Genomic DNA, 20,228 nt, shown 5'->3' on the forward strand with positions numbered 1-20,228 from the left:
TATAAACACCCTGTATATCTACTGTTGCAGCTAGTGGATATTAAAGTGCAGAATTTGTACAGACGAAAATTGAGAAACCGTTTGATCGGGGGAAAAAGTATTTTCAAATATTTTCGGTCCTTTATCATCTATATGATCCATAAAAAAATGCAAATTTAAATTAAGCTTAATTTAAATTAAGCTTATGAACAAAGCGCGTTATTATTTAAAATTTCAAAATAAGCTTTTATTTACATATAAGCTGAATGAGATTTAAATTTAGTATTCACCAGTCACGGTTAAGTGTTTCGTTATTTGTGATATTTTAAGAGTTTCCAACAACGGTCACACAATTGTAGTGCGGCGCGGGCGGGGCGTTTTTCACGAAAATTTTACGCACGAATTTCTCGTAGTTCTCCCCCTTCAATGGAAATACAAACGAGTTTTCTTATTTAGTTTTCCTACATTAGTCCTGTTCATTTAATTTTTTTTGTTTACTAATCCAACGAAACGAAACAAATTGGACAATATTCATATTTTTTTTGGTGGTGTTCAAAAGTTAAAATAAATAAGTTGAATAAAGTTGTGTTGAGAAAAAGTGAAAGAAGGGTGGAGAGTGATGTTTAATAATGCTGGTCAATATGCAGTTGCAGCAGCAGCAACAACAACAACACCAATTAATTAACATTAACTAATGCTCGAAAAACAACAAAAAAAAAGTTTTAATATTGTCAATGAGAAGAAGCAAAGGAGGAAGGCAAATGAAATGAAGAAATAAATGCAAGTTGCAGTTCGGTCTTGATGAAAGAAGAGTGGATGTGGGGAAGATAGAGCGACAGAAAGAGAGTGAAAGAGAGCAAGAGAGAATTGCATATGTCGTCGTTCCAATTCGTTCGTTCCATTGCTTCGCCTACGCAGCAGCTTCAGGCCAAAAGGAAAGGCCAATAACAAAATTGCAACAAAGTCAAAATGCAAACTTAACAAAAAGAAGTATACATATGTATGTACATATATACAAATACATATATATTCTGAAATTTAAAACGAATTAACGAAAAATAAAGAAAATTACTGGAATTTTATTGCCAAACTACAGCTACAACAACAGCAACTACAAAGCGATCAAAACTTGTAGCGAACAAGTCATCAAAAGAGTGAGAGAGAGAAATAGTAAGCTGGAGCTCGTCCTCTCGTACCGTTGTCGGTTTCCCATAATTCCTCCGCCTACGTAGACTTGCCTCTCATTGCCCCTTCACCCCCACGCCTCAAGACTCTTGTTGTAATATGGATTGTGGTGGTCTGGCTGCCCAACAGCAACTCCTACAACAGCAACAACAACTACATCTTCAGCAGCAGCGCTTACTCCAGCAACAGCAGCAACAACAACAAACTACTTTAAATTGCCTTGGGGAAACAACTACAACGACAGCAACAAATGTAAGTACCCAATCGGAAATTGTCATATTCCATCATACTTATATGTACACACATACATACATACATACATGTTTTATGTTTGAAATGTGAAATATGTACATACATATGTACATATGTATATCATTTTGCAACGCAGTTTCAACTCACTGATCTCATTTAAATAAATCTTTTTGCCAACGAAAAATTAAACAAAAAAATGTATCATTATTTTCAATATGTTTACATATGAATATGTACGAGCAGAGGACTAATAAAATTACATATGTACATATACTAATAAGGTCTTCAATTCGTTCAGTTTCAAATTCCTACTGGGTCTTTCATTTCTTTTTAACTTCATAATTCGCCCCCACACACAAAATTTCCAATGTATTGCAGTTTATTGGTTTTTCTTTCTTATTAGATTCCTCCTTCAGAGAGTTGGGATGGTTGTTGTTGTTATTTGGGTAAGGGGTGGAGGGGGCGTGGCAGCAGCATATTGTATACATATGCATGTACATATGTATGTACATATAGTGTGTATGCATTATTAATTCAATTGACTTTTCCATTAAACAAAAATGAAAACTGCGTATTCAGAAGGCCAATTGGAAAAATGAATCACAGATCTGTGTGTTTGTTGTATGATGATGATTAATTTCATCTCATTTTATCTCAGCTCATCTCATTCCATTTCATCTCGCCGTATTCCCGGACCAAAACCAAAACAGAACAACAGAAGCAGCAGGCGGCAACAAAGTGCCGACACATTAAGTGCTGTTTGTACTAACTTTGCCGATTGCCTCCGCCAGTTCCTCCTCCTCCACCCCCCAATTCCCTTTTGGTTCTTTTCCATTGCTCTCTTTTTGCCCATTACTTTCACCGTGCATAAATTCTACACAACAACAATGAAAAAGAAAAAGATATATGTATGTATAGATAGAAGAGACACAGAAGAGCCCGTGAAAAAGTTCAAGAAATTATTGTAAATTGTTTATACAAGGAAGTAAAGAAAGAAAGAGAACATTAAAAATGAAGCAATTCTACAAGACAAAGGTCGTTTGGCTCCGACTTGAAAAATACCCTAAATTCTTCTACTTTTATATGCTTTTTGTTTTTTTATTGGCATATGTATTTATTTTCCATGAAATGCCATCTAAAAATCAAAACATTATTTAGGTCTATTATCTATGGGGTCCTTTTACGTCCATATGTATTCGTTTGTTTGTCATTAATATACCCTTTTATGCTTAAAGTCGTGTTGCGTAGAGGGTATAAAGACATGGTTGGCGTGTTGACGGACACATACAAAAACAACAGCGCAACAGTTGTTGTTGTTGTTGTTGCTGCTTTTATTTGTCGTTGCCTCCTGGTAAATGCTCTGCAATTTCTCGAGTACTTATGTATCTATAGTCATGTCTCTTTAATATATAGACTAATCCTGCTTGTTCAGTCCATCGCTAAGAAACTCAATATAAAGCCGTCTATAATCGGATCGGAAAAGTTCATTAATTAAATCCAAAGAAATATGCCAATTATTGCCAAATATATTGTGGCCACCGTAAGGGTATCTAATATTCGTTGTCTTTGCTAACGTTGTTGCTCTTTCTTGTAATTCCGTTTTTGTTTCTTTTGCTACGTGCTTGCAATAAAATAAAATTTAACTGCAATTACGTGACGCATAATTCTCCATGCATACACACATACACAAACACTTAGGTTTCTTGTAATGTGTATGTGTGAGTGTTCTTTGCCATTCTTTGAATGTCCCACCTCAAGGATAAAACAGCAGGACATGCGAGTTTTTGTTTGTAACCCGCCGCGCGAGTGCGTGTCAAATTTATTCAAACCAAAAACGCATCCTAACGCAGCTCACCTTTCTCCTTTCTTCCTGCATACATTTATCTAACGTTGTGTTTTGCTTAGAGCTGCCAACTGTTGTTTGGTTTGGGCAACAACCAAAAACTAGTTGGCAGCCCTCGGCAAATGAACACAAACGTGCGCTCAAAAATGAGCAAACCGCCCGCATTTACATTTCGCGTCGCGCAGCGGACGAACGTTTCGTTTTTCAAAACGGGAAACGACACAAAAATTACGTCCATAAAAACCCGAAACGTTTGTTTAAAATAAAACAAAATAATATTAAAACGAATTGTGCAAAAAAACGTGTCGAAACTAACATACTTGTGTTTAGTTTGTGGCTCTTCATTTAATACAATTTATACTAGTAATCGTAGTAATTCGCGATTCGCCGCAACGAAGTACATATATACCGTTACTTATTTGTTGTTGTTTTCATTATTTTTTTGAGTGTGAGTTCCTTATACAAAAAAAGAGAAAAACAAATGCTGCCTGCCGCCTGTAACTTCGGTTTCTACATATAGCAACAAAACAGAAGAAATATACAAATAAAGCAATAATTAAAAGTGCCTTTTTTAATTAAGAGAAACAGAGAGAGTGAGTGTGTGTGAGAGAGAGAGAGAGACATATGTATATAACATTGAAGCGTAGGAGAAACAAGAGGAGGGAGTAAACCTAACAGCGGGAAGCAATCGAAATAAAATTGACGCAAACGACGACGTCTGGTAAGAGAAGTATAACAACAACAACAATAATATGAAATACCATCTTCCCTCTTGATCCATATCCATCTGTGTTCATCCAACCACCCCTAGCGCCCCCGCTCACGCCCCAAAACTTAACCTTCACTGTGAAGAAGAATGGGAATAAAACACTGGAAAGTTGCTGTCGTTTGTGTTGTTGTTTGTTTTCTTTTTGGCAGTTAATTTTAATGCGTTTTTGCTTTTGTTGCATTGCCAGCAGTTTATTTGGCTTTTATGTTCAGAAGATGGAGCAGGAGGAGTAAACAGTTGTAGGCGGGAGACAAAGCAAAGGAGCAGTACAGGAGTATAGTATTTTTATTATTTGTTTACATCATCCACAGTTATTCCCCTCCTTGGCAATTATTTAGAGCTCTCTGCGTAGTTGCCTTACTTCATTCAATATTTTTACATTTCGCAGTAGTAGTTTACTCTCTCTCTCTCTGATAAGTTATGGCCTTCATTCACAATAACTGTAGTCATAGCCGGCTTTTTTTCCACCATCATCCTAGCCAGTTTTAGTCATCATAGGTGCGTCATTCATTCATTCATTTATGCTTCTTCTTTATGGCATCCACCCTCAGTGCTCAGTGCTGACTTGGCTAAATCCTTCTCCAACTCTTTTGATTTTCCTTCTTCTCTTACTTTCTCTTTGCCTCTGCACGTTCGTCAAATATTTGCTCAACTCTTTTTAATTACATTTGCCCACTAACACACACACACACACACACACACACACACACACACACACACATAGAATATCATACGCACTGAAACCATACGGTAAATGGTATATATGTATGTACATACAATACCCTTTTACAAGCAAGCTCTGCTCTTTCCTCAATAAACAAAAAGAGTGGGAGTAATAGAACGAGAGAGAGCGAGTGCATTTGGCAGAAAATGAGAATGCATAGTGTGACTAAGTTTCTTAGAAACGTTCTATCAAGATGATTGATGATTATTGTCTTATGGAGAAAGTATATATACATACTTAAAAAATGTACACTGATTGAAAATGTAATTTGTTGATGTTTTTTTTTTTGCATTTCTTATGTAACGACTATTAAAATATTGTTATTGTTAATATGCCCAAATGACTGGGCCATTTAGACAACTCATCTACCGAGGACTGTATATTAAAATATTTATTTTGTTTATAAATTACAATATGTGTGCTTTAATCGAGAAAGACACACATTGCCATTATTTATGTCCATGACTGTAGCTTAGTTTTTCCTAGTTTTCTTATCAAAAAGTGTGTATATCTTTTGTGATTATAGGTCATCTTGATAATAAAATGCATCAAGCCATATACATACATATGTACATACATACTTCTTAAGACTATACAACTATTTAGTTTTGTATGTATAATAAATAAAATAGTTTATATGTCGAGGCCCAGTTCTAAATGTAATCCAAAAAATTTGCACTTTAGTTCCATTAGTTTGCATTAGAGCTATGTACAAACAATGTGTATCTAAGCATAGTTGCATTTATGTACATATATTCTTTTATTTTGCTAAACATTATTCAACTCGAAAATTGATGTATGTATGTTTATACTTAGAAACATATGCACACACATATGTATGTACATTCATATATGAATGTATGTTGCAATTTATCCTCCGCCTACTTGACTTTAAATTACTTTTGGATTTCGTAAATCTTTTGACTTGCCTTGGCCCACTGTGCTTTTGCTTGGGTCTTTCCCTGCTGCTGGCTCTCCTTCTTCTTCTTCTAGTTCTTGTGTGTTGCGGCAAATAAAAAAGTAAATCAGCCGCTGTCGCCGTTGCCGCCTATAGCGGACATTTGCCGGCAGCATCCCCGCCCCACTCACAAACACACACACACACACATATGTACATGAGTGTAACTTTTGCACATGGTCGATCTGCTTTACGCGGAATCGTTGGAGCCGCACAGTTATCCCCCTTTCCATCTCCTGCATCATCCTATTGTTGTTGCTGGTATTCTTTGCGGTCGTTTTGGCGTTCTTGTTTCAATGCTCTAAGCTTTGGCTACAACGTTTTTATACACTTACAACAAGTGAAAGCATCACCGACTATAGTTATTTGTGTCCCTTTTAGTAGAAATAGAGAAAAAGGTCTCTCCCTTTAAGATAATTTGGGTTTTAAGGTTTTCGTATGTAATTCTTGAGGTCTCTTGGTTTTACGACGTTTTACAATACCAATTTAAACTGAAATACATGGATGGAGGGGGACCATCTCCTTTTTTGCACTTATTTAGCTTACCTTGTTCTTTTTTTAAGTATGGGCGATGAAATTGATCTAATTTTCGTCGGAATTTCACAAACACGTATTATTTGACACGAAATTCAATTTAGATTAAGAAATAAAATACTTTTTCTTCATTAAATTTCTTGGGAGCCGAGAAACTGAAAATCAAAGTCAAAAAAAGGGGGCTAACCCGCTGACCATACGTATGCATTTTTAAAATGGGTCACTCTATTTTATTTAACAATTCAGAATTCAAGGGTATTAAAAAGTTTGAATATCGTCGAAACTTTGCCATTTGCTGTCGTTGTTCCTCTGTCTCCACACAGTTTGGGATGCTGGATTTTCAGTGCTTTACTTTTTTATGATTCTCTTATTACATGGTTCGTTGCTTTTGCTCTCTTTCTTTTACTTCATTTCCCTCATTTTTCATTTCATTTTCGAAAAACTGCATGCGACAAAATATTGTGCTCTGCTGCTGCGCTGCTACTGTTAGCAGCGACGTTGACTGTATATTTATGCTGCTTATTTGAATTTGAATTTTTTGTTTTTGCTTTCCTTTTGTTGTTGTTGTTACTGTAAAATATTTTATTATCGCTTGTTTCCGTTTAGGAACCAAAATTGTGTGGAGGAGTATGAGGAATAGGGGGAAAAATGTAATGAACGGCATACGCACACATGGGCTTACATTTACAACACACGCATACACACACACACACACATGCATACATACATATTTGAAATTCTTTTGTCGCCATATTCATTTCGAAATGATGTACTTGGGGCTTGTTGCTTCACACGAAAACGCTTTGTCGCGCATCGTCGTTCCCTTCCCTTCCCCTACCTCCAATACACTTCACTCTGCTCGTTTCATTTTCCCCTCCAATTCTTTGGCTCCGTACTCCCCTCCCCCAAGCCCTTGTCAATTTATGTACACATACAAACATACACATGTATGTATGTGCGTATGTTGCTATCTGCTGCTGTCTATCCTATCGTTTGGTTCTGCTTCGGTTCAGTTCTACATACTCTCATGCTCTTTTCTCCATTCTATTATTTCTTCCCTCCCCCGACTCTCTCTCTCTCTCACACTCACCCTGCCGCATTATAGGGTGACCCTGCAGTACATTTATGTTATAACACACTGAGAATATTGAGAAGAGGGGGCCCAACCAACCAATTGCCAAAGGAAACAAAAAATATGATCAAAGTATATCGAATCGGCTTCATTAATACCCTTACTCAGTGCGGGACTAAAATAAATGGAGTTCCTGGAGTCCTTCAAGACGTTTTCCTATTGTATTTGTCGCCCCATCGTTACTAATTAGTGGAAGCGTTTTATGTCTTTTCTAGTTGAATCAAATTCAACTCTATATCAATATTATTCTAATGAATTGATATTAGATCAGTATTTCGTGTAAAACATGAACCAATTCGTAGTTTTACTTGAAGAAAGTATAAAGGGAATAGATTAGTTTAAGAGACTTATTCTCGTGTCTTCTTTTGGCCTAATATGATCTTTTATTGAGTATTTTGCTTTGGTCTATTTTCGAAAATTAGCGCAGAATTTTTATAGTTTCCCTTTTTGTATTTTTAGTTTTGTGGTTTTTAAATTTTTGTCCTCCTCTCCTCTTCTAAATGCTGCTGCTCTCTTTTCTATTGCCTTCTTCATCGTCATCTTCATCTCATACCATCTTCTCAGGTTTTCCTTTTCTTGTGCTTGTCACTACTGTGGGCGTCTGTTACAATTTGTAAATTATATTTAAACATAGAAAAAAAAAAAGAAAGAAAAGAAAATCTGACTGACTCGCATGTGGTCTGTCTGTCTGTTGGTCGGTCGGTGCGTTCGTCATTTGTTGGATGTGTCGGCGGCTTGTGGCTATGCGGATTTGGATCGGTTCGAATCGGATCAGATCGGAGCGGAGCGGGTCTGAGTTGTGTTACCAAGTGGGCGTGCAGTGACCCAATTTTGCTAATAGATTGCATTTTGCCACAAACACACACACACACACACACACACGCTCCGAGTCTCATTTAGCGCATTGAACTCTGTGAGAACTAATTGAAGGAATAGAGAAATTGGATAAAATTTCAAATTCCTAACTTCTAACTCTCCGAATATAAATTTCTCGCAGCCATTTGAAATTTTTTTTTTATGTACCATGCACCCATAGTATGAAATGGTATATTATAGTCGCCAGAATGTATGTAACAGTCAGAAGAAAGCTTTTTCGACCCCCTTTATAAACAACTAAGTAGATTTCGGAGAATACAAGAGCCAGACTCTTGTGACCATAATTTTAATAAAATTCGACTGTATTATATAGTGTATTTGGCCGTTGGCGGCGCTGCAGTGCTCTAGTCCTTGCAAGAGTGAGCGAGATAGAGAGATATGCTTACTAAGCAGCTTATAAGCAGAACTTTAAGTACATTTGTTATTATAAATTTAAAATATTTGTTTCACTTGGTGCATGGTATACTGAAGTCGGTGAGACGACTTATTTAATTCATTTTTTTTTTATTTCTGCATTATACCACAAAATGTTTGCTCCTAATTAAGTGCAGTCATTTAGATCTGCGACTAAAGTGTCCCGCAATATAAATCAAACAATTTAAACAATGCTTTTGTATAATAAATCTATATAGCCGCTTTATGGCAATTTTCTGTATTATTTTTTTATGATCTTTTAGCACATTTTTGTCGGTTCCGCATTCCTTGTCCATCTAATTGGTACACACAAAATAGAAAAATTAAAACAGCAAACAAAATTGTGTCGGGGCATTAAAAACTACTGTAACGAACTGGTAATTTGTTGAAATTGTTTTACTAATTATAATGCAAATTGATTAGATTAAAGGCAATTGGAAAATAAATTCTCCAATATTTTTGATTGATTTTTCAAAGGAATTTAAAAAATTTATATTTTAGTGTTTCGTTTGAAATCCAGAGAGAGAGAGAGAGATATCATTTAGATATTTGACATGAATTTCATTTGAATGCTTTATCTCTAGTAAAAATCTTTGTATTTAAGGCAGTGTTAGATCTACAAGGACAGAGGGGGGCAAATATCAGGTAGAAAAATAACGTTGACATCAATTCACTTAACCCCCTTGGATAAAGTTGACCCTTAGGTCTTTAACATTAGGAAATTTGAAACATTCATTTTGCTCTCTAACTCCCTTTCCCTTCCATTTCCCAATTGAATTGAGATGCAATAAAAATTTGTCAAAAATCAAGTGTAAAGAGGAAGGAGAAAACGAAAAGCGGGAAGTACGTAGGTACATAGCATAATCATATGTTTGTGTTGTTTTTTTTTTTATATGATTTATAATGCTTGTAAGAGATGGTTGAACCTTGTAAGAAGTGGTTGCCTTCCCCCTTCAGGTCTCGACTACTGTACTACTTTTGCCTACATATCAACAAGTGATTGATGATGATGATGTAGAAGATCTTTTCAAGCAAGAAGCAACCCCTAAATTTTAAAGAGAGACCTCTAAGTTTCGGATATCTGAAAAACGAGACGGCCCTCACTCACCTACAACAACCACCGATGACGACCTTTTTCTCTAGAGCTCTAATTCTCTAGACTGAGAGTGATAGAAAGGGCGAGCGAGCGAGCAACTTGAAAGTACTCAAAACGCATCTGTTGGCTACGTTGCTTATCTTGATCTTATAATCAGAGTGGAGTGAGTCACCACTCTGACTGGGTCTGAGGAACAAAATCGACGTCATTTTGGACATGCTATGTTCGTTTCTTCGTGGCAGGTGCAAAATGTAGCCAGCCAGCTCCTTTTGTTTTCTTACTTTTTGAGTATGAGCATTTGTAACCCCAAAAAAAAAAAAAACCATGGAAAAAGCAAAACCTCGACCCTATACGATTTATATATGTGTGCGTGTGTGTGTGTCTGTCTGCCTGTTAAGGACACGCGTCGTTTGCCGGCTGCACGAGCCAACGAACAGCAACAACAACGACGGTCCTTAAGGAAATAAGGAAACGTCTTCCACTCCATTCCATTTCGTGTATGTTTGTTGTCTGTGGAATGGGTAATCTTTAAAATGGCGTTGCAGATTTCTTTCATTCCCTTTATGTATACATATGTGTATAGCAGATGTTTTTGGCCGAATCGTTTGTTGTCGTTGTCATGTGTGGATTTAATGAGTTTAATGATTCGAAGTTTGAACAAATGAAAAACACTTGTTAAATATATTTACATACTTCGAGGAAACTCTTATAATTGTTTCCTGAGTCTTGATTGAGTTTCTAAAATATGTTAATGAGCATTATTAGCATGACAGAAGAGTATTTTCTTATTGATCAAATCAATAAAGTGGCGAAACATTTAGAAAAAATATTTGTCTGTAAAGTTAGTTTAAGAATGATGATTTTTCGTCATAACGTCTTAAGAAAACATTCGGTTACTTTTTACTTTGGCTAATCGGACACGAGGCACTATAAACTTTGCTGTTTTGGACAGCAGTTTACTCAGTTTATTCTTATTCGAACTTGGGTCATTCAGTTTTAAGCAGATTCCCCAAATGTATTGGAAGGGATTCCAACCAGTTTCGAAACAATTTTTGGCTGCATAAAACTGATTTGTAGGATCGTTTTCGTAATTTTCGAATCTTTTATAGTAAATCGTCCAAAGTTATTAAATCAGATACAGTCGGCACTCTTTTCAGTCGATTTTTATCAGCAAAAGACTCCACGAGTTCCCTCTCGCTTGCATCCTCATGATCAAATGGAATGGGATACTTTTTCGTACATCGTAGCCAGTGTATTCGCTTCATGTCAAAACAAAATATCCATGTGACTAGAACACTCTTAACGCTTTTATAAGTGTTGACTGGATTGCTTTGCAGAACATTCATAACATAGTAAACCCCGATATGTTCATAAACCTGGCCAAATCGATGGAAAGAATTCATTTTCGTGTAGCTAACTCCTTTTTTCCTTTGTTCTCTGGCGCTTTTATGGCCTTTATCTTAAAAGATAAAGACTGGAGGCTCTTTTTTTATCGTTGATATTTAAATCTACAGTATATAGTATTTATAAGTATAATTAGAATTTCATTTTATAATTAGACATTTATTATGTTCACAGACAAGTTCTTATCAGTCACTTCCTTTCAATATACATACATACATATATATTTTTACCATTCGCGACCTTCCATCTTACTTACATTGCATTGCATCGAGACCCTCTACATAGAGTAGTGTGCCTTGAAAAAGAATCGCAAGACCGACCAAGTCCAATTAGATTGTTTAACGAACCAGCAACAACAATAGTGAATCTTTTTTGATGGTCGGTCGGGAGGGTTATCATTGAAATGTTTTTTTTGTATATATATCGTTCGTTTCGTATTCCATCTGCGCAAAAGTTTTATGAGCGACAAATTTGCCAAAAGGAACACGAATGTATATATGCTTTTTAAGGGCCCCATGGCGTGTTGTTTGTTGTTGTTGTACTGTGTGCCATCAAAAAATTAATTTAATGTATTAGTTTAGGTTTCTCTCTCTCTCTCTGTTACTCTACATAAAAGTTTTCGGCACTTGCGCGACGCGTTGTTTAGTTTTATTAATCGACTGCGGAAGTTGCTTTAAATGTCCACAAACATGAAAATATTTATATATATTTATTTATTTTTCTGATGCCTTAAATGAAATGAGTAAAAAGGTATAAATGGGCGGACATGTTGCGTTTAGTATGTAGTAGACTCATTCCCAGAAGAAAACAGAAAACGAAACAAGAATAAGTACCTACCAACCACCACCTAACAACCCACCAAAGCTTGACGTCATTAGAAGAAGAAGTTTTTGTTAGTCTAGTTTGTGTTAGTTTTTGTTTCTTTGGTCGCTTTTTGCTTAATTGTTGAAATTATTATTACGATTATGACCATGAAGTAAATGTAATTAAGCTCGAAAGACTTCCCAACTACCTCAATTAGCTTAAAAGTTCCCAAGTATCCCTCATTCGCGGAGAGGGAATATGTTTATAGAACATGCAAGCAAAACTCGGTTATTCAGTTGAGTAGGTCATGTTAGGGTTTAGATAAGAGGAAATAGTAGGTAGTAGTGCTTCCAGATAAGATAAAGGTTTAGTTGTTCAGTGTTGGTTGGGTTAGGTCACATTTAGAGCCACATATACTTAGATTTTTCCGCCTTTTAGCCAAGTCGTTTTGCTTAATGCTATGTTACACAAATGTCTACTTTAAAAGACATACTATAATTAAGCATTTTGAATGTTGAATGGTAATTTGCATATATACAACAACAATTAACATTCATCAAGTTGAAATTTTTGAAGGTGAACGACGACGACAACTTAAACTAATAATAATTGAACTATATACAAACGTATACACATGCAGAATTCAATTCAATATTGGACTGCAATTCGTAGATACTGCAACTAGAGAAACTGCAATAGTTTCTTTCAAACCTCAGGCTGTTTGGGAGTGTCTTTTTATAGGAGAAACATTTATGTACATTTGCTTGATTTATACATAATGAACAAATTTGTCACTAAGAAGATTAAGAGCTATTTTGTTGTAAACAAACTTTTAAGTTTAAATTTTTTTGTACAACATACAAAGGGAGAAATATAAATATTGTTTTTTTATTTTGTTTTCATGGCCTTATAAGAGTACATCCGAAAATGAACAAAAATTAGTAGACTCCTGAGGGCCGAAATCATCAAAGCGCTAATAAAAACTAAAAAACTTTTCGATTGGTTTTATCAAAATGTTTAGCAGTTATATAATTATCCAATATGGATTGAAAGTTTATGCAGAGAGAGAGAGCTCTGGAGAGAGTAAGATTGAATGAAACTGACGCTAGTTATTTCTCTATTGATGGGGAACAACTTTTAAAATTCCAAAGATAGAATGGTAAAAAGAATTGTATGTACGCTAAATATTTTACTTGGCACTTTGTTGCCAGACTGTGAATCAAGATGCTGTTGCAATCCCATAGAGAAAGAAAGAGAAAGAGAAACCAAGACCAAAGACCAACAACGGGTAACCGGCTGGTGGACCCTAGACCTGGACAAATAGCCAAAGACACTATATAAACAACTCGTAAACTAACTGCAAACAAATCTTTAAATGCTGTAGAACTTCTCTTTCTGTGTCTGTGCGGTTGGTGGTCGTTAAATAACGTGTGTATGGCGCCCTTTTCCCACCTCTGCTCTCACCTCCCCATAATCGTCATCATCATCTATCTCTTCCTCTTTTACCAGCATTTAGTGGATTTTAGTCCACTGTTTGACAATGCAACTCAATTAGAATTGTTGTTGTTGGTATAACTGTCATTGAACTTTGTGACAAAATGAACACACACACTCAACAACAAGATAGAAAGATGAATTGAGGTAGAATTTTCACAAGAAATCACTTGTAATAATACAAAAATGTGTTGGTAGTCGTATCCATAAATATGAATATACCAAACAACGGCAATGAGATGCTATTTCCTCCCCGCTATATGTATAATTTAGTAGAATGGCCTCGTTTAACCTTCCTTTTGACTCTAATCAGTTGCCGCCGCTGATGTTGCCGCTGTTGTTGGTGGCCGTCGTGGTGCATTGCACAAGGACTGATAGTGTGGGTAATAAGAGGGCACAAAGGGCCATCATCCACCATTAATTATTGTTGTCCTTCAAAATGTAAGAAAGACTTCCCAACATTGACATACAACATACAGATGATAAGTCAGAGACTTCAAAAAGGGATAGATGCATATATAGCACAAAATTCTTATTATCCGTTCTATGGTTTTAAGTTTAGATTGACAAAATGTAAGAGGGAATATTTCATAGATTGCCTTAAGTATGATTAGAAAATTTGCCAGACTAAAGGGAAGAAGATAAATAGTAAGGTAATAGGAGGAATATTCATAATGTAGATACGATCAGCATCAGCTGCTGCAAACGCTGAATGAATAGCAGCCAGCCTGCATCCGCTTTTATGCCCATTGTGTTGTCAGTTGCTGTCTACTTTGTTTCTGTCGGTTGTTGCCTTCTCTCAACTCTCAACTACAACAATTGCAGTCTCTGCGTTTGTCTCAGTGTCGCAAAAAAACAACAACAACAAAATCTGAGATTCTCGGATGTCGTCGTTATGTGTCGTTAGTACGTGACTTATGTCTTGGAAAATTACTTAACACTTGCCAAAAGCTAATGCTCTTACAACTGACTTTGCCTTGGTTGCCCAGTCTTTAATCTTGGAAAGACGCCAAATGCCTCAACCGATTTGTGTGTCTGTGTGTGTGTATTTGAGGGGAGAAGTGGATAGTTTTATCGGCTAAGCCAGCACACATGATGGCATTAGTAATTATTTCATAAAGAGAAAAAAACGGAAAGAGAGAGAGAGGGAAAAAGAATGCAAGCGATAGAGAAAAATTGAGATTTTAAAAGTGTGTGTATTTGTGTATGTACCAGCTGTAATCGCAAACGCAATTGCCCAGTCCGATTGGGTGGTGAAGGGAGGGGGCTAATCCGCCGCACGTCCATTGGCACGTACCAAAAGTGAATGAGTCTCTGCTGATGATTATATCGGTTTTTATTCTCTTTGTAATTATTACAAATTTTTTCATTTTCTTAATCAATTGCGAGAAAAAAAGGGCGAACAAAAAAAGCAGCTCTATCGATTCTACATACACCTGTTGCTTGCACTTTGTTTCTGACGTAGATAAAAATGAAAAGATTGTCGCTGGAAGTGCAATAGTTACACAGCTTATTGATAGAGCACATTATTTGACCGATTTTTAACAAAAAACTGAAAAAGTAAATGCTAAAGTTTCGATTGTTGTTAACTGCATATACATATACATATACACATATAATGTCTCTTTTGTTGAATCGAAAACTAGTGGAATACAAAGACCAACACAGATAGGCGGTTTTCCTTACATTGTTTCTCTCTATTGATTGAGATTATTCAGACAGAAATTAAGTCAATATCTTTATCTTTATTGGATAAAAACTTATGATTTTTGCAAATATCCCACTGTTCGCTGGCTAAAGCCAAAGAAAAAGACTTGTTAAGATCAAAATATATTTGAAACCTTTTTCTAAGTTATTTAATAATAAAATTTGTAATATTTTTAGATAAACCTTGCGGGAATTTTGATTGCTGGCAACGGAGGTGCCAGCGTTGGAGAAGGAGGCGCAGCAGTTGGAGAAGGAGTTGGTGGTGGAGTTGGAGTTGGTATTGATTGCTCTAATAACGGTGCTGGCGCCGTCAAATTGCGCAAATATAGTGATCGTCCCCTTAAAACATCCCAGGCGGATACAAAATCCCATACTTATCGCATTTCTATGGCTAATCTAGAGGATACCCAAGAATCCGAATTGGATCAGATATTGGGAGAGCTAACCCTGCTGGAGGCCCAAATAAAATATGGTGAAGCATCCTTTCTGCCGGGCGTGGTGACAGCAGGCGTCCCACCGAGTCCTGGCTGTAATCCTAATGTTGCACAACCTCCGCCTGCCCTCTCCTCTGGCCCTGGTTCGGCCTCTGGATCGGCTGCCTCTTCGCGTTCGCATTCGAGAACGAACAGCAGTATTTCAGGTGATGTCAGCACTTGCTCATCATCGGGAATATCGGAAAATGGTGCTGTTGCCGGTTCTATAATTACCAGCAGCAGCAGCAACAGCACAACCAACGCCACCACAACCGGATCCGGATCACTCATTATGCATCCCTCAGGCAATGCAGGAACAACCATTATGACTATGGGCATTACAATGGGCGTGGTGTCACCACGGGAGCCACGCACTGAATCACCGGACAATGATTCGGCATTCAGTGATACAGTTTCCCTGCTCTCAAGCGAGTCATCTGCCTCATCCAATACATCGTCACAGCAACAGCAATTGCAACAACAACAGGCGGCCGCTGCGGCGGCAGCTCAAAAGCTACGACAAGTGCAACATCATCATTTACAAGGGCAACTGGTGGGCGGGGATGGGGGTTCATCCTCCAATTGCATATCGAAGGCGGCTAAAATTCAATTGGCATTGCAAAAGTTGGAAAGCGCCTCCATACGACGACTCTTTGTGAAGGCCTTTACAGCCGATGGAGCATCCAAGTCGCTGCTGGTGGATGAACGCATGGTATGCGGTCATGTGACCCGTCTATTGGCCGATAAAAATCATGTCCTAATGCAACCAAACTGGTCTCTGGTTGAGCAATTGGGTGATCTACAAATGGGTAAGAGCGTAATGGCCAAAATCATGAGAAAAACTGAAACTAATTTGTTGTATTTCTAGAACGTCTTTTCGAGGATCATGAATTACTGGTGGATAATCTAATGACATGGAATTCAGATGCTGGTAACCGTGTGCTTTTCCAGCAGCGTCAGGATAAGGTGGCGTTGTTTGCCAAACCGGAAATGTATTTGCCTGGTCCACAGATGGCGCCGGGCTGTCAACATGATGAGCAGACACGGCACATGCTCCTCGAAGAGTTTTTTGAGTCGCCCCATGCCCAACTGCAATTGGATGGACCACTGTACATGAAGGCGGATCCTAAAAAGGGCTGGAAACGCTATCATTTTGTCTTACGCTCCTCGGGTCTATATTACTTCCCCAAGGAGAAGACCAAAAATACTCGCGATTTGGCCTGCCTAACCCTGTTCAATGGCCATAATGTCTATACGGGTCTGGGTTGGCGCAAGAAATGGAAATCACCGACAGATTATACATTTGGTTTTAAATCAGCGGTGGACTCATCGCTGGGCAAATCGTGTCGTTCTCTGAAAATGTTATGTGCCGAAGATCTGGCCACTTTGGATCGTTGGTTGACGGCAATTCGGATATGCAAATACGGCAAACAATTGTGGCACAATTACAAACTTCTACTGGAGGATCTCTGTCTGGGCGATGGTGTCTCACAATCGAGTTTCGCCTCATCGATGCGTAGCGAGTCGATTAGTAGTATTTCGTCGGCTGTGCCATCGCAGTGTGGAAGCGTTTCATCGGCCATAAGTAGCATGTCTAATTCGACTAGTGGACGCACATCACGGGCCTCCAGCTCCAGCTCCAGTGGCTGCCTGTCCGATGATAACAACGGATTCGATTCCGAATTCACTACGGGCACCATCAAGCGGAAACCATCGATGAAACCGAATCTCCCATTAACCACAATGACCCGGCAACTGAAGGAGGTGGGCGAGATAACGATTTGTGAGAGTTCTGGCGGCGATTTGGCCAGCTCACCGGAAAGAAGTGGCACACTGACGCGTCGACACAGTCGTCGCAAATCGCAGGAAAGCAATGGCAGTGGCACACTGAAGCGACGGCCTGCTGGTTCAGCTGGTGCTGTTGCAGCAATCAATTCTGTGGTTGTTGGTGCTGTTAAGCGTGGCGATGTAGTGGAGGGCAGCAACTCGTCAACATCATCGAGCAGCAATTCAACGCCCACTCCCACGCCCAGTATATGCGCCAAGCCGCCACCAGGATTGTCTGATGCTGAGCTAATGTGCTCATCGACATTGTCATTGGATTCGCTGCCACCGCCACCGCCTCCTCCAGCATTGGTCAACGATGAACAAGATGTCTATGGATCGCAATTATCCTTGGCCTCCTTGCCACCGCCACCACCGCCAGAGGAGGTAGTGATGATGGCCTATACCAGCACCGGTCAAATGCCAGCGGCAGCTGCTTCGGCTGCTGCTCTCCCACTTCCACCGGATGTACACACAATGTTACCATCTACTCAACAACAACAACAACAACAACAGCAGCCTATGATGATGAGCCTGCCGAATAGCAATGGATCGCTACCGCCCGCTGTACCAGCAAAGCCCATTAAACCGGCAGTGAAACAACAGGGTGTAATCCTGAAGGCAGCACCACCATATAAGGCACCACCTGATTATGTGGGACCTGGTGGCCAGCTGGCACCGCCGCCTCCGCCACCGCCCGTGCAAAAGAAGGTCTCCTTTGCCGACTCTCCCGTGCTGTTGCGTCGAAAAATGTGCTCACCGGAGCCAGTGTTGCCACAGCGTAATCCCAGCACATCGCTCAGTTCGAACTCCTCCAGTTCTGGCCAATTTCAGCTATATGCTCCGGGGCCAATGCTGCCACCACGTACTGATCTCTCCCGTCTATCGTCCAACACCAGGCAGAGCAATGGCAGCAGTTGCTGCAGCAGCATTGAGGTGACATCACCTAAGCGTCTGCAGGAATCCGCATCCAATCCACCACGGGACTTCCTCAAGGATCTGCAGCGTGTCATGCGCAAAAAGTGGCAAGTGGCCCAAAAATGTAAATTGGAGCCGGCCACAACGCCGCATGAGGTGCTCGGTTTTAGGGATTTCAACAATGAGGATCTACTGGCTGCCCATAATCTCAATTCAGGTGCGAATTCCTCGCATTACTATCGCGAAACGGCGAATGTCAGTCACTGGGTGCAAGAGCATTACGAGTACGCCCACAATGCCCTCTACGAGAATGTGCATGCCCAGACAAATGGCAATGCTGTTGCCGGGGCTCCAACAGCAGCAGCACCAACACCCATGGCTCCTGTTGCATCACCTCCACCGCATCTGGGTCCCATATTGCCGCAGCTGATTCCAACAAATGAGGCAGCTGCTGCTTTGCGTAAAAAACGACCACCACCGCCACCGCCCAAACGTAGCGACAAAACTCATCTAACAAATCGGGTGTAAGGAGAGTCCACAACACATACACACATGCACATATATATATATATATATATATATATATGAGATATATATGGGATATAGCGCAGGCGGCTGCCTTAAAAGTGTAAGTAAGATCAACTTCTCATACGATCTGCAACTAATTTATTTCATTTATGTTTTCTTTAGGATATTTCACCGCACCCCCGCAGCAGCAGCTCTCCAGCATATCCTCCGTATCCACATCCTCAACTCACCACATTACACCACGCCACACCAATTTGTGTCTACACCAATATATATATACTTTTTTTGGGATTCGATCTCCGTAATCGTAAACGTCGGCGAAAACTAAATGAGAATGCGAAACAAGATTTATGCAAATTCCTATTATAAGTGTAGGCGGCAAAACTTTTAATATTAATATCTATATATAGTATGTATATATATACACACATATATATACGCCCTAAGAATACGCCCTCAATTCTCTCAAGTATTATTTGATTTGTTGATAAACTAAAACAAAAATTTTCTTCTTAATCGAGAGAAATTGTTTTATGTTCGTTTTGAAAAAGTTGCAATTCAAAATTCATTTAAATTTAAATATAAATTTTTCATATGGCATTAGTAAAAATATTTAAGCTAAATTTTAGATGTAAAGAAAACAAAAAAGAAAAACATTTTTTTTTTTTGTGTCATATATATATATATACATATATAATATAATAGCGGCTAATAAGTAAGAAGAGAAAAATTGAATATCATTTGTAATAATTTTTCTTTGTTTTAAGATTGGATTTTCAATTCTATTTGCATTTATTTAATTTTTTTTTTTTTTTTTGTTTTGTTTATGATTTTTTATTGATTGATTGTATGTAGAAAAAAAAAAAAAAAAACAATTAAAAGAAAAACGCATTAAAAATGCGCGCCGCAATAAGGCAAAAAAAAAAGGCCTTGTAATCCAACCCCAATATATATATATGTATTTTATTTATATGTATATATATAAATATCGAATGTAATGCAAGTTTAAAATTCAAATTATATGCATATGTTTTATTTAGCTTCTTTTTGCTACTTTATTATTTTTAAATTTGTACTTATTTGATAAAAAACGCAGCAGCAGCAGCCATATTCAAAACTATTTCATTAAATAATCATGCCCGAGAACATATATATACTTATATACGGTATATATGTACAGTAATGTGCGCAAATGCAATTTCGTACACGCCAAAAAAAAAAAAAAAAAATATACATATATATTATAATTGTTTAGTTTTTTTTTTTTAGTTTTCTCTATTTGATTTGTAAAGCAAATTTTGCAGGCGTTCCTAA

General features: G+C 38.1%; 1 protein-coding gene across 2 annotated transcripts; it reads left to right on the forward strand.

Moving 5' to 3' along the window:
* Nucleotides 1-364: 364 nt before the first annotated feature.
* pico lies at nucleotides 365-19,953 on the forward strand. Of its 2 annotated transcripts, none has more exons than XM_068285390.1 (4): nucleotides 365-1,416; nucleotides 15,349-16,453; nucleotides 16,513-19,014; nucleotides 19,077-19,953. In XM_068285390.1, exons 1-3 carry the CDS (start codon nucleotides 1,264-1,266, stop codon nucleotides 18,912-18,914), a joined length of 3,660 nt encoding a protein of 1,219 aa, XP_068141491.1. In that variant the 5' UTR covers nucleotides 365-1,263; the 3' UTR covers nucleotides 18,915-19,014; nucleotides 19,077-19,953. The 2 variants fall into 2 exon arrangements, with proteins under 2 accessions (XP_068141491.1, XP_068141492.1); XM_068285391.1 differs by lacking the exon at nucleotides 365-1,416 and adding an exon at nucleotides 3,436-3,980.
* The last annotated feature ends 275 nt before the right edge of the window (nucleotides 19,954-20,228 follow it).

Source organism: Drosophila tropicalis, unplaced genomic scaffold (genome assembly GCF_018151085.1).
Source record: "Drosophila tropicalis isolate 14030-0801.00 unplaced genomic scaffold, ASM1815108v1 contig_4, whole genome shotgun sequence".
NCBI lineage: Eukaryota > Metazoa > Arthropoda > Insecta > Diptera > Drosophilidae > Drosophila > Drosophila tropicalis.

What these genes read in the sequence shown, in the direction of transcription:
- pico (XM_068285390.1), top strand. Translation starts at nt 1,264, where the DNA reads ATGGATTGTGGTGGTCTGGCTGCCCAACAGCAACTCCTACAACAGCAA. An exon ending in CTACAACGACAGCAACAAAT is followed by an intron (nt 1,417 to 15,348) that starts GTAAGTACCCAA and finishes TAATATTTTTAG; the next exon opens with ATAAACCTTGCGGGAATTTT. An exon ending in ATTGGGTGATCTACAAATGG is followed by an intron (nt 16,454 to 16,512) that starts GTAAGAGCGTAA and finishes TTGTATTTCTAG; the next exon opens with AACGTCTTTTCGAGGATCAT.